Raw genomic sequence first — 14560 nt, 5'->3', positions numbered from 1 at the left:
TTTGCGAATATGCATTTAAATAGCCTATGGCGACTTATTCCAGACAGAGCACTCTCTCCTCTAAGCCACTCTCCCTTTCTGATGTGGATGGAGGAAATAAGATAAGGCACTTGATGATGAAATGAAGAAAGAGCGCAGTCAGTGTGGAGTTTATTCTCCAAGTCACAGAGGGATGCTGTTAAAGAGTTAGCCTGTATTTAACTGAAGTGCAGTCTTGGGGTCTGCTTTGCCCTGAATTCCTGTGTCTTGCTCCAGCTAAGAACTACTGACTCCAGCAGGAAGAGGGGCTGGAGAATGCCTATTGTTGTTTAGAGGAATAAGACCAGTGTTGTGCTATGAGCAATTGCACCCTCTCCTGGTTACGACTCCTCATCTGTGTAAGAGTGGTTGAGAAGTTCCTTGTACTCACAATTTACATGTTATGTCACATTATCTCTATGATATGACCAGCTATCGAATGAATCTTGGTGTTATCATATGCTTACATAGCCTGGGGCTAGCTGAATAATGACACTTGTCCAGTTAAAACAAACAGGGGACATAAGTTTGGGACAGTTACAAATCCAGACATTAACGAAGCTGTTAGAGAAAAAGTGGCGTAAGTGGCATCAGAACCTGGTCGCAGCATGTTGTGGATCTGCCAAAGCCTTGCCAAAATGCAGAGATTCCCTGGCTGTTCGCTAGATCTCTTTCCTGAGACCCTGATACCAACTCAGGTGTCAGTCTAGTGTTGCTGACACGAAAGGGAATTGAATTGCCTCCTCAAGTCTGGAGAGGCAGACTGGTTTATATATGCCTGAAGCTGGGTTTTTCCCCATTTGGAAACACAAAATACTGTTTGTTCATTTTTTCACCTTTCTTCATTACCATTTTAAGAATTACGCTGTGATGGGAGCAGCTGTTCGGGGTAAAAATAAAGATGAAACCCTAACAATTTTTAATGTTGTTTTTAAGTCTGGAAATGAATTTTGTTAAAGAGCTTACTTAATCCAGTCCTGTAAATTACTTAACTACGCTGAAGGCCTTGGAACATCGCTGCACCTTAGATATTTTCTCATTTTATGGATAAGCTTTCCGCTGACCCCAAGCATGTTTAAACAAAGACAGTCCGTGGTTAGCTGGAAATACGCAGGCTCTGTCTTCAGGGCAATCTTTGTTTTGTTATGGCTACTCTTTTTCTAACATTTTCCAGGACTTATTCTGGGAGGGAAGAGTTGTCCAGCTTTTTAATTAATTTTATCTGGTCTCTGTATTTCCTATTCTTAGTGGTAACAAGGACAAGATGTGCTAATATACGCTAATAATCATGCTATCTATAACCTTTTATGTCATCTTTGTACATAAAATGTCCCTATTTCCTGTAATTTATTACTGTGTGCGTATGAAAGATGTTTCATTAAGTTTAGGTGAGGTAATATGTTGCTAACAGGGCTTGAAAATGGAGGGCTTTTAGCTTGGGAGAGATGGGGTTGTGTTCCTATTCAATGACGTTCCTTAAAAAAAAAAAAAAAAAAAAAAAAAAAAGAGTCAGATTTGATCATAAAACAACATCACAGCGAGGAGTGAGCGACTGCATCTGGTGCCAGCCCAGTGCTGTGTGATGTTGCACTAAACACATCTTGATGTTCACAAAGCAGGAGGCTGCATTTCTCCCCATATTGACTATTAAGCTGAGCTTTTGGCATGGTTATTATATTAACCAAGAAAATACTGTGGCTTCTGAAAAGACCCCAGAGTTTGCGATAGCAAAGAAATGACAATCTAGAGAGGCAGCAGGGTCTCACATGACAATAAAATCCGTGTGGTTGTGATCTTCCTTTTTTACCACTCAGGCAGTGACTTCCTTTGTTATTTCTAATGCTAGGTAGTTCAAAACATCTAGCTAATGATATGCTCCTCATGCCTCTAACCCATCATCTGTCTGCCTGAAGAGTATTTAAGTGGAGCACACAAGCCCTCTCGCGCTGGCGTGAATTAAGTACCAACCATGCACGTGACCCTGAACCTCTTGCAGGCTTAAGCGGTTTTCCAACACGTTCTCCTAAGGCAATGACAGAGCGCAGACCTTGGATTACAGCGTTCCCTTGCTGTAACAATGAGGAGAGGAACAGGGAGAATATTGTTCTCAGTCAATGCCTTTTTGCCACACCACCCCCCCCAATCTTGTTGCCACCAAAAGACTGCCCATCACAGGGATAAACAAGCCATAACGGTGCCATTCTGCTTTGCAAACCCAAGCGCAGCTCTATTCAATGGTCAGATAAGGACCAGGAAAGTCCTACTAAACCGTCCTGCGGTTCTTTATAGATCCCAGAGCTTTTTTTCGGAGAGGCCTGTAATTTGTTATGTTTAGTTTCCCCATACAAAGAAGCTTCCCTTGGAAAATGTGGTATGACTATTGCACCCGGCAGACCTTCCGGCATATTTGTATCGATGGATCTAGACAGCCACGTCAAAAGCCCCTTCTGGGTTTCAGAAGTCATACAGACCAGAGGCAAAAACACATGTTGCGTGATGTCAGGGGGCTGATGTAAGGGAGCAGCTAATGCTGTAATTGGGGCTTATGAGCGAAGGGTGGTGAGTAAACTGGGCACATTTGTGGATGGTGGGTAGATAATGAAATATGGTTATTTGAAACTTAACACCTTAGTCAACAGATCTATAGAGAGGCCAAAAGTTTCCTTCTGTAGGAACACAAACAAGATTTTTTTTTCCCAGCAAATAGTTTGTTACAGGCAGCCCACCCAGCTGAATCCCATGCACCCATCACTCCTCACTGAAAATACACTGTACAGCGTGCCGAACGCAGGCAGGTGCTGAGATCACTCCCACAAATAAATAAAGATAATTCCCTGGGAAGCATCTCACACAACAGCGCATTCCCGACTTCTCCACCTGTCTCTATGTTAAATTACAAGCATGACATGCTGTGATGCAGCTCTTGGTCTGACCCCACCAGCTCTCCTAGGAACTAACAACAGAATTTATGTTGGCCCAGGAGAAGGAGCTGGTGACTTATTTGCCACTGTCCAATGTCTGGTAGCCGGCACTGCAGCCTGCATGCCCTAGCCCCGATGCTACTCATTAGCTCCATGGGATATATCACCTGAGTTCTTCGTTTTACCCCACGCCTCCTTCTCATAGATTTAAGACTCTTTGGGGAGGAAGGCAGTGGGGAGAGAGGAAAGAAATTCCCAGTTAAATGTAATCATTAACTGAAGTGGTCTTTGATTTCTCTGTTGTTTAGTTTAATTAGATGGAATTCATTTTGAAGGCAGCCGCCAATGTCAAAGGCATGTTAACTATAGCTGTGAATTATTACTGCATCAATAAAAATAATGAAAAGCTTGGATGCTAGCAGAGCCATTAGGCTTTGGAGCAGTAACAGCTAGTTTTCTGTTTTCAGACACAATCTTTCTTCCTTATTGTGCCTTTCAAATATTTTCATACTGAGAACTTGTGGCCAGTTTTTCTCAACTGCTTCTTTTCTTTAGAACCTGCTCTTCCTCAGAGTGTACCTAACCGGGTTCATCCTTCCCTTTTCACTTTGGAACTCTTCTATTAACGTGCAGATGGCTGGTTTGAGTCACACCAAAGGGCACAGGTTCTGTACTGAGTCATACCCATCAGCCTGTTACCCTCTCTGTTACAGTGCTCGATAGCAAGAACTTGGTGAGAACAGCTCACGCCTATAGACTTCCTTGATATGGATGTCCAGGTTTCAGCAACACCTTCCTGAATTAGCTGAACTTTTTAAACTCAAGGAAGAACTCAAATACTCCTGGTATGCGGTGGTTAACACTGCAGAAGGGCTACACAGATCTGCTTGCACTTTGGGCTTGCTCCGATCCCTTTGTTGTACCGCACGCCTTTGTAATGCTTCACGCTTGCTGGCACAGGCCTTGTCCCTGATGTTCCAGAAAAAGACAGTGCACGCACCCAGAATATCCACCACGTAAGCAAGACTTCTTTGTTCAGCCTTTATGTGACTGATCCCCCCACATCCATCCTCAGCTTACAGGTTAGGAGCTAGTGCTGCAAGGCTTAGCAAATTTAGCTGGGAAGTCCACAAGTCTCCCCTTCACCTCTAAAAGAAACATAAACCTTTTACTGAAGGAGACGGGATAACATTTCTTACAGCTACAAACCCCAGATCCTCTGGTCCTACCACAGGTACCTCTGTGCACGCTGCCTGCAGGTGAGACATCCCCGTAACCACTTCAGCCAAGGCATGAGGAACACAGCTGCTTCTAAAACTCTTCTCTTTCTAATTTCCTGCAGAATCTAGCTTTTATGTCATGAGATATCTGACAACGTATCTGCTTCCTTTGACTTAAAAAGTCCTGTCAGTGACAGCACAGTGCTGACGATGGTAGCCATGAGCGTGTACATCTAGTAAGCACCAGCGAGTCTGCAGAAATCAAGGGCCACTGGTGGTAAGAGCTAAACTCTGCACCGGACTCTGCAAACACATCCAAGAACCCTATGTGTGAAGGAAAATTAAGCTAAACCACATTGTATCAAGAAAGTTATTGGATTTGGGCAAGAATAAAACGGTTTAATGCAACGTATAATTTCTGGTTCACAAAAGATTGTCTCTAGGCTGTTGATCTATATCACTTACATAAAAATTAAGGCAGATTTTCACTCATCGGCTCATCTGAAAGAGGATTTTTGAGGTCAAATTTTAAGTTCACTAATACTATCAAGTGCAGCAAACTTTCACCAGCAGGTACCGGGGGATTAGCAACTAAGACTGAAAACTTGCCTTTTGTTCTCTATAGTTTCCTCTTCACAACCATGTTCTTCCTGGGTTTACTTCTGTAAAGCCCATTCTTTTGAAAGACACATGGATGGGTATCTGTTGAGATCCCATTGATTCGGAAGGCCTTTGGACCGTCGAAACAAACTGAATCACAGTCATAAATACTGAGATACTTTTTTTTCTTATTCTTATTATTGAGGAATTGCATTTGTAGTCCCATCTGTGAACCAGATTAATTCGGAGCCATCTGCCATGAGCAAATTGCTAATTTTGGCAGATACCAGAGAGATGCTAGTATCATCCTTATGTAAACATTTGATGTCAGCTCTGATTGTTGTGAAGAAAACAGCTACCCGTAAAGGTGCTTATGGCTACACCATGAACACGTAGTAATTCAGATGACTGATTGTAGCTTCTTAAAGAACGGAAGGAGGGCTCAGCAGTCAGCGCAGACTGTGTCTGGTGTGCTGCAGACACATCCACTGTGGCAAAGCAAAAAGCAATGTGAGATCTGTGCAAATCGAGAGCGCTACCTGGCAAGCTGTGATGCATGTTTAGCGGAGAACCCAGACCACTTCCCAGGATTCACACAAGAGGCTATTAAGAAAATGCCTCTGAAGACCTCATCTGGAGTCAAAGGGAAAATTTGTACTGATTTCAATGGGCTTCAAAATGTCTGGAAGTACAACTATTACTAATGATAAATTGAAAATTAATCAAATATGTAGGAAAATGTGAATTTTCAGACATATATTTCCTGCTCTTTGCTGGTGCAGTTTAGGTGCAGACACCAGCTTGGCTGAAAACATAACCCACTGTATTGATGTTTGTATAGTAAAAAAGACTTTCTGATACGACTTCTAGGAAAAAAAACTGCCAAAACTCAAAGACTGAATAGGTTGGGAGACAGAAGAGTTACTGGAAAAGAGAATTTGTTCAACAGGCTTCATATATACATTCTCTTTCTCCTACAGTAGCACCGAATCAAAAAAATGAAAGTAGTAATTTCAAGTTCCCTGTTAATTCCAACTCCATAGGACTCCAGCCAGATCTCTGGATCTATAGAATACTACAAAAAGTCTTGTTTTGCCATTGTATGTGCTGGACCTGTGCTGTGCACAGCCAACTTTGCAGTTTAACGTTCCGACCCCAAAAGAGATGAGCCCCCTGATTCAGTAAGCCTGGGCCAAAGGCAGTACTGCATCTGTGTGTGCTGTTTTTTAGTATTTGCATCCTAGCCCCACTCTTTCTGATGATTATTCAGTGGTTTGTTGTCTTATTTAAATAACACGACACTCATGGTGTGGACTATGGATTGCCACGCCAAGCAGTCTGCAGTACACCTATACTATTCTTCTGCCACTGTGCAGTAGAGTATCAGCCTCTTCACTGTCCTGAAAAGCTTACGATAACTATCAAAGCACCAGATTAGCCTCACTTTTATTTCCTGGAGAATACATATTCCTTGACTACAAATCTCCGCAGGAAAAGCAACACTTGCATACCCTCCAGGTTCCATGAATATTAGTTTGTTTTGTTGTTCCTCTTAATATTCATGAATAGGCTCCTTGCTTTCCAAATGTCTGTCATCTGTTTGGGGAAAAACAAACTATTCTACGATTTAAGTGACCAATCAGCAACACAAAGTGACTCGCCAAAGTGAACCATGGTTTAAAAAAAAGCTCGGAGTAAATTGGAGTAAATTACGTAACATTGGGAAATAACAAGTGAACTTGTAAAAATCACAGAACTAGAATAACTCTTTCGTTACTTAATCTATTTTGAGTAGATAATTGAATTTTCCTTTATTTTCCTGAGAATTCAGCTCTTAGCGCTGTGCCATGTCCAGACCACGTCCTGCTGAGGTCAGCAGAGTTCCTGCCCATGCTGGGGTGGGTGGGCAGGGCTGTTGCACCCACTGCTCTGCACACACACAGGTATCTCCCATCCCACTCTGGACCACACTCGCACACTGACAGCGAAAAAAAAGTGAGAGTGCACCTCAGAGCATGATGTGGCATACCTGAGGAGAGGTTCGCTCTGATCTGAAGAAGAAAATGGGTCCTTTAAAGCCTGGGCTTTACTCTTTGCTAGGAGCGAAGCACACCAGCACACCTCTATGGTCTTCTCATGGTATCAAAAGACACTCGCACCATGATAACTGTCTCAGTGAACCCAAAATCTCTGATAGGTGACAGTATCTTTCAAAACAGGTATAACTTTATTAGCCATAGAGTTATTCTGGCTGTAACTGGTGAAATCTTCTCCCCAGCTTTATCAAGAGACTGACAGAGTAGTACACAACACCGTGGCTCTAAGTTGTCAGGACCGGGCAAAATGGTTTGAGGAGAAATGTTAAGTTCTTAAAATAGCCCGTGAACCTTGCTTGGAGGTAAACCTAAAAGAAAATACATCTACTCGAACACATCACTGTTCAGCACACTCATCTATCATGTGCTTCGTAGCAGGCTTTAGAGAGAGGTGGTTTATGCTCCTGGCTCTCATACGCTCCACATGTAAACAGAGTAATTTCTTCCTCTCCCGAGACACCCCTTACACGCACGGCTGCAGTGTGGGAGAAGCGTGTTGTTATAGTTACTGGCTATGACTTACCCCTGCCATTGTCATGGTGTTTTCAGTAAATGGCACTTAAACAGCAGTCTAGCAAAGGTTTGCAGAATAATGGCTGCCTGCGTTCACTTAATAACAGGACACAAGCATCTCTGCCACCCAGTCTCTTCAACCCTGTCCCTTACATCGTGAATGAGACCCTGATTCTCGTATATAAGGAACAAAACAAAGGTCACTTCTTATATTTGAAAGGCTTTTTACTTCTGCTCCCTGGAAAGGTCATCATCAGAGCTCTTCTCCTCGGGCAGCTCTCAAGAGAGAGGTATGGAGCGCCCAGGACACATCACCTGTTAGAGACTCTGTGGCTGGTGAGCGAAACTGCTTTGCAGGTCAAGTCTGTAAAGGACCATGGGTTTCTACCTTGTTTTGGGTATATCTTTTGCTAGCTAGATACAGTCGCTGTAACCCCACAGGAGGCTGGCATAATGCAACCTCTAACATTTTCGGTCAGGATTGTGGTACGATGATAAGGTTGTGGGAGTGAGCGAAGCTACATGCCCATAAAATGGATTATGCTGAATGATGCTACTCAGCTGCTTTTGAGATGCAAAGACAATTAACTGAGCTGATGTGAGCAGACACAAATAGGAACAGCTCTTCATGCCTGGCAGTTAGAGAAACAAGACTTTAGTATACAGTCAAATAATAACCTCTTAGAGGCAGACAGGAGGAAAATGGGAACTAAGAGGTTTTCACAAGACCCCAGACTCAGATGAATGAAGGCGATGTATTGAACATTTAAGAGAGAGCAATCAGAAGATGCTGCTTCTGCACGTCTACCCGGAGCACAGCAAAGACAGACAGCCCCTAATTGGAAACAGGCTGCTACACCTGAGTCAAGGAGCTGCCTTTACGCTGCTTTGTTCAAACTGAGCTTTGTATACATTTAATGAATAGATTATACTAAACCTTATATATAAGAAGTGCTATGACGCTACCTTACATATTTGTCAGCCAGAGAGAAATCCTTCTATGAAGTGTGAATTTTTGTTACTACTCAACCAGAAAAGCAGGTTTTCTATATGTTTTAGAACGTAAAAGTAGCTGATTAGGACAAATCTGTGCTAATCTGATTTATCGGGTGCTTTTTGTGAAAGCAATTAGGTATGGGATTCCCAAAGGACCTTCTGAGACTGAGTCCAGCAAAGATAATTACTGAATGTATATTGATACTGCTGTGGAATTAACAACAGGAACCCCTCCTACATTAGCTTTGTGATTTGACAAGCTAACAAACTTTGTCCCAACTTTGCTTAACTAAGAAATTCTTTCCATTTAATGTTATATCACTATACATGAAATAAATGTTAATTACTATCACCACATGAACAAGCAGTGAAACTGTTGAAATGGAAGTCCAGTCCTGCATCCCTCTACTGGCAAACACTTCCTGCAGTCTCCACAAGAGCCTGAACCACAGCCAGGGAAGTTAATCCTAGTTTATACATAGGATCTTGGATCAAGCCAGTACTAGTCTAAAACATACTGATGAAATCTGGTCTTGTAACAAACCTGGTAAATAAAGCTGAAACTGGCACTGCACCTCTTCTCCCACACACATGTTCTTCAAGTTGTAAACTTTGCAGCAGATACAAACCTAGCTACAGAAGGGTAGCTGCGTACTGGCAGAGAGATAAAGAAAAATGAAACAGACCTACTATGAAATGTATGGCTGAACTAGAGATGTTGGAGAAGAATTTCAGCTACAATAAATCAACCTTATTTCATGGACCTCTGTCTCTGTCCAGTTAAGCCAGCAAGTCTGTGCATTTGAGTGAACACAAGTTGTGGTATTAAAGAGATCTTACAGAAATCCACATGAATCCCATCACTTGCTTTCCATGACATTTCAGGAGAAACTTGTCATAAACCTGCAATAATTACTGGCAGTTCCTCATGCTACTTAAAAAAGCTTTTCCTCTATTGTACTTTCTGTCCTGTTGGCCTATCGGATGGTCAAACTTTCTAGAAGACCAAGAAAATGATGGCTCATTCTCCATGTATGGTCCATATTTTGCTACTTACATTTTGTCAGACTAAAATCTAGCACTAACATTTCCTTTTTTAGGTCTGATAGAAGAGATTCTTCATCTCTCTAGTGCTTAAACCACACATTAGAATCACATTGCTACAGCATGCAGAATGCTGCCGTTTCTAAGTATTAAGCTGAGCACTCTTGAATGTTGTCAGGGTTTGCTCTGGCTACATAAAAACGCTATTGAAAAAACTATGTACTAAGGGGACTATCCACTGAAAACATTTTCCTCTATGATTGACTGGTATTAATCACTTTCTTCTTTCACACACAGAGGGATGTGTTCAAGTAGACTGCAAAACGAGGCTTGATATATAAGGATTATCCAAGTTTTGAATGTTCCTTTCTAAAAAATGAACATGCAAAAAATGTCAGTGGTCAGTAGTGTACATGAACTATTGTAGTTATTGGCAGTTGGACTTGTCAATGAAAAGAAGCAAAAAAAGAAAAAAAAAAGAAAAGTTAGGGACAGTGTGATATGTGACACTTGAAGTGACAGGACTCAGACTTTGTGGGCTTTCAAAGATCCTTATGTAACTTACTGATGTCTTTGTAGCTGTGGATCCTTCCTACAAGTTATAGCTGTTCATTGCTCAGATATATAGCAGCTTAGCTCATGCTGTAACACTATATACTGCCTCAGCATTTCTGAACCAGAGCTCTCTGGAGATGGAGACCAGGATGATTTGTCTGTACTATGGCTAAGTACTGAAACCTAGCAGACTGCTTGCTTGCTTACAGTTATTTATAAGCTTGTGTGTTTTCAGGATTTACTTATGAAAAGCAATTCCACTTATTATCAGTACAACAGCATGGCAATAGTTCATATTTATAGATGGTAATATAATTTCAGACAGCCCCAAATTCCTTTACAAAGTGCGCGTCTATATATCAACCTATAAATCAGTATGTTCACAAACACTGTAAGACTGAAAAGAACACTGAGTGAAACTGAAAATGCTGAGTATTTAAGTCAGGCAGAACATGTTTGCTCAGACTGGAAAGTTATCATCCAAACAGGACTGCCCACATCTACTCTGGGCATTTAAAGCAATGGATCTATATTAAAGACTTTGTTTTATGACTCCTGCACAGCACCTCTCTGTGCAGCACCACTATCCTAACACAGGATAATAGCTTAAATCTGAACTGGAACACTCGACTAACCTGTTTTTCACCACTCGGCTTCCTGTAATTCAGCAGCAGCTCCACAGCTCCCACCACCTCTTTCCGTATTGCGTACAGCAGAGCATCTCCCACATACACACTGTGGTTCAAAAGCAACTCCATGATCTCCAGATTTTCATTCTCTATGGCTATTAAAAGGGCACTGCGACCAAGAGGATCCATACAGTTAATGTTGATGTTGTAGTAGATCTCTGCCTCTTGCAAGGCATGTTTCACACTGGCATAGTCCCCTTTCTCCACAGCGCTGAGGTAGGCCTTCTCCTCCGCCGAGAGCTCTGCCTCCGCTCGCACAATCTGTAATGGGATCCGATCTCTGTACGGTGAATAGTTTACCTTTTTGTAGTATAGCTGGGCCATTGTTCATAGTGACCAGGCAACCTGCGGGGGAAGAAGCAGCATGCATAAGTGACAAAACACAGGAGCAGTCTGTTCCTCACAGGGGACAAATTTCCAAAGGTCCATCATGGTAAAAACTTCCAGTCGCTTTTTAAGCTGTTTTATTCTCAACGCGGTGACTGTAGCACCCCCTGAGCAACCCCACAGTAAAAGGCTATCTGCAAAAATAAAGGTTACACTACTGCTCAGAGGAAGTATGCAGAATGACAGACACTCAGTATATTTTTAAGTCTGGTTTAAACACTATACCATTGATTTCTTTTATCTGATCAGAAGCATGATCTTGTTTTTTATGGATAATCTATCGCATGTGCAAATAGGGGGATTTCTCATCTTTGCTTTATTTACCGCTCAATGTTTTTCTCACTTCCCTCCTTTTTCACCGCTGAGCCAGGTCCTCAGCATCTCTGAAACGGCAGTGATGGGACCTGCTGATTTACACACTCCCATTAACAGTAATAAGATTTATTTTTATTATTTTTGCTGCTTCTTCTGTGCTTCCATTTCTTAAAATAGGTTTTTATTTTTCCTTAATGTTTACTCTTTGACTAGGTCACAGTTTTATTTTTAAAGCTTGCGTGTTTTTAAACATATTTTCTCACTCTCCTCATTTATAAATAGGACCGAAAGCCAGGCTGATGTAGAAAGCCACCACCCTTGCTCTCCAGAGGCAGTGATGTTGTTTATGGTCTAGGAAAATGGGAAGTAAATCCTGCCCTGGAACAAGTGTAGCGAACTGAATGAATTACTGTTCCTTTCCACAGCTTAAAGAGCCTAGCAGGGGGCTGAAGTTCATAGGAAACATGGGCTGGACAGGTATTTACACATAAGGAAAAAAGGAGCTGCGCTTATCTACCTCTGTATCGCACTGATAAACCACGCCAAATCAGGACCAGGGGACACCAGCAGCTATAACTAATTGGATGACTTATTCCATCTCCTTGCCCAAAGCTCAATGGTTTCCTGCAGCCAATTAGCCAGAGTTTTGTTCCATTTTAGTGCCCTATCCAGAGGAAAGGGGAGGTTTTGATAAAGAGATAATGAGAAGGAGGACCTTGTGGTTCAGGTGCCGGAACAGGAGTGAGACACCATGGGTTCTTTTTTTACCATCCCACTGCATGCCATAAGGCAACCATGTTCAGCAGAACCAATTTGCATTTTGCCTTCAGCTCCAGTGTAATGGGCCCGGTGCGGCGGGAGTGGGTGGATCTGAGCTCCAGCCCAGCTGACACTGCAAAATAGTGGGTGGCTGTAGCACACAGCAAAGTTACATCTGCGAATTTCCTGGGGAGCCAGAGATCTGTAACGACGAGTTTGGCATCTCAAAAAATGTGCTCTCTTAGTATCCTGGTTTCCTACAAGTATGAGAAAAGTTTTTGTTTGTTATATTTCCAGAGTTACAGCTCTCTGCACGTATGCTTCAACCTGAAGATACACACAAAAGCGTTAGAGTCAAAAAGACTTATGATCTGAATAGAAACCATTGTAAATATATTGGCTTATTTTCTATGGAAACATTATGCCACTAAAGCTTTTAGAACTAAGGAACAATCTTGAGTGATTTAGGAGCTTGCAGTCTCAATAAACTACATGTATCACCAACTACTCTGACTTTCAAAGGACTAAGCATCACAGGTCATTTTTCAAATTTTGTTTTTGAAAATGTTAGCCCTGCGGGGTCCAGCCAATGCTCGCTGAAATACTGACAAGACACAAAAGGATGCAGAACAGGTCTGATAACAAGTAGGGACCAAAGAGATCTTTGGGAAAGTAAGGATAAGCCCAAATGGGAAGGTAAAGTTTGGCCTCGTGTGGCAATCCAGCTCACAGGACCAGGGAACACCAACCGGGGGGACTCAGTGGCAGAGGACAGTAGCCACCGTGTGGAGGTCTCCAAGGGGGAATCTGTTGGCTCCAAAAAACTTGAGGGATTCTGGTTACAAGTGCAGTGGATAAAGTGGAACTGGACATTTTTCATTGCTCTTCAGTTTAAATTAATGTTTTGTAGATGGTGAGTAACATTTGCAATGAGTTATAACGAATGTCACCCTATGAAATATCATGCCAGAATTGGATCTCTTTCCTTTCCAATGATTTTGTAGAAAGAAAGCTTCAGATATCCTAACTTCTCAGTGAGATCTCAGCTCCCAGTACAACCCCAGTCCAAGAAAGCATTTTGTTAATACTTCAAGCACATAAGAAGCTGCAATAAAACCAAACAGGAAAGACTCACAAAATTAATGATTTGCACTGAATTATTCTCATGCTATCATCTGCATAGCCTAACAAACACACACTGCTGACCAGGTTTGGAAATGACAGCACACGGTATCAAAACAAATATACGTCTGTCTGGATTACATGAAAGATTCCAGCAAAACCTTTAGCTGTTGCGCCGCCCCTCAGCCTGAGATCCAGCACAATTACAGATGGACCTTCCAAACCTGATGTCTTTCTCTTCCAAAACTGGCTAATGGAGCATCAGTCAAACGTGTGGGTGGAACAAATGCGCCCAAGGATCACTGCTCTCTTGTTGTCACTTCCCAATACCACCAATCTCCTGTAGGCAGCATCTCTTGGTGAAAGAAACAGACAATGCTGGAGGACCCTAGACCACTTGTTTGTTGCAGAATGGTACTGTCTCCCACTCAACAGTTAAAAAATGACAACAATATTGATGAAATCCAGGTAAGAAAAGGGGTAGGCAATTCATAGGTGCCTAGAGAGAAGAAACAATGAAGTACTTGAAAGGTAGCAAAAATAGAAACATGGTCACATTAAAATTTTGGAATCTGTGCAAAGAGCCTGAAAATGCACATTTTCCATATGAACTCTCTTCACAAAGAGGCATTTTCTGCTACTTGAGTTAATATTTGGGGCAAGGAAATTTTTTTCCAGTCTATGCCTGATTGCAGATGCATCAGACAATATCCAACAACTGGCTAATGCAATGGTGATACCTGCAGCACGAACAGGTGTAGAAAAACTAAGAGAACCACATAACAAACTACACAACATAAAGGGAAAGAAGACTTATCACTCAATTTGGACTCTATCACCTCTCTGCAGTTGGGTCACCATTCTCCCTGAACTGTTAGTCCAAACTTTCAAGCCATTTCTGCCTGACACCACTTCTATGTTGCCTGGCATAGAAATGAGAGCTTTAGCCCATAAAAAGCAGCCATACCTGGCAGAAACAGCTTGTCTGATTTGGGGAAGGAAGGTTTCCAGCCACATTACTTTGTCTAATAACACAAAATGTTTTTTCTATCCCTGCAAAAACTTCTCTGCATCTTCCAACACTCAGTTCAGACGTATCTATCCCCGGCACCAACAGGGCCACTTTTTTCACTCTGAAGAGTGAAATGGCATCACAGCTGCCACAGATAGGTTTGTTGGGATCTCCTGCTGCCTGCTTTTGGACTGGACTCCTGGATGGACATGTTACAATCACAAGGCAATTGTATTACTTCAGTCGAGGGCTGAAAACAATGGCTTCTGCTGAAAACTAAGAAGTGGCTTTATACCTGTCACTGTCGTTAGGA

General features: G+C 42.2%; 1 protein-coding gene across 1 annotated transcript in view; it reads right to left on the bottom strand.

Annotated features, from left to right (window-relative positions):
• The window catches only part of TRPC5 (transient receptor potential cation channel subfamily C member 5), a gene marked incomplete at both ends in the record, with an annotated part of 66941 nt that extends 55965 nt beyond the window's left edge, over nucleotides 1-10976 (bottom strand). The window contains one exon of the mRNA XM_082488392.1: nucleotides 10599-10976. Coding sequence (XP_082344518.1) covers nucleotides 10599-10976 — 378 coding nt within the window. The remainder of the gene's footprint in view (nucleotides 1-10598) is intronic.
• Between the last annotated feature and the right edge of the window lie 3584 nt (nucleotides 10977-14560).

The sequence above is a fragment of the Vanellus vanellus genome (assembly GCF_965231255.1).
Source record: "Vanellus vanellus genome assembly, chromosome: 10".
In the NCBI taxonomy this organism is placed as follows: domain Eukaryota; kingdom Metazoa; phylum Chordata; class Aves; order Charadriiformes; family Charadriidae; genus Vanellus; species Vanellus vanellus.
The sequence above is the reverse complement of the archived record's forward strand: the minus strand, read 5'-3'. Positions and strand labels throughout refer to the sequence as shown.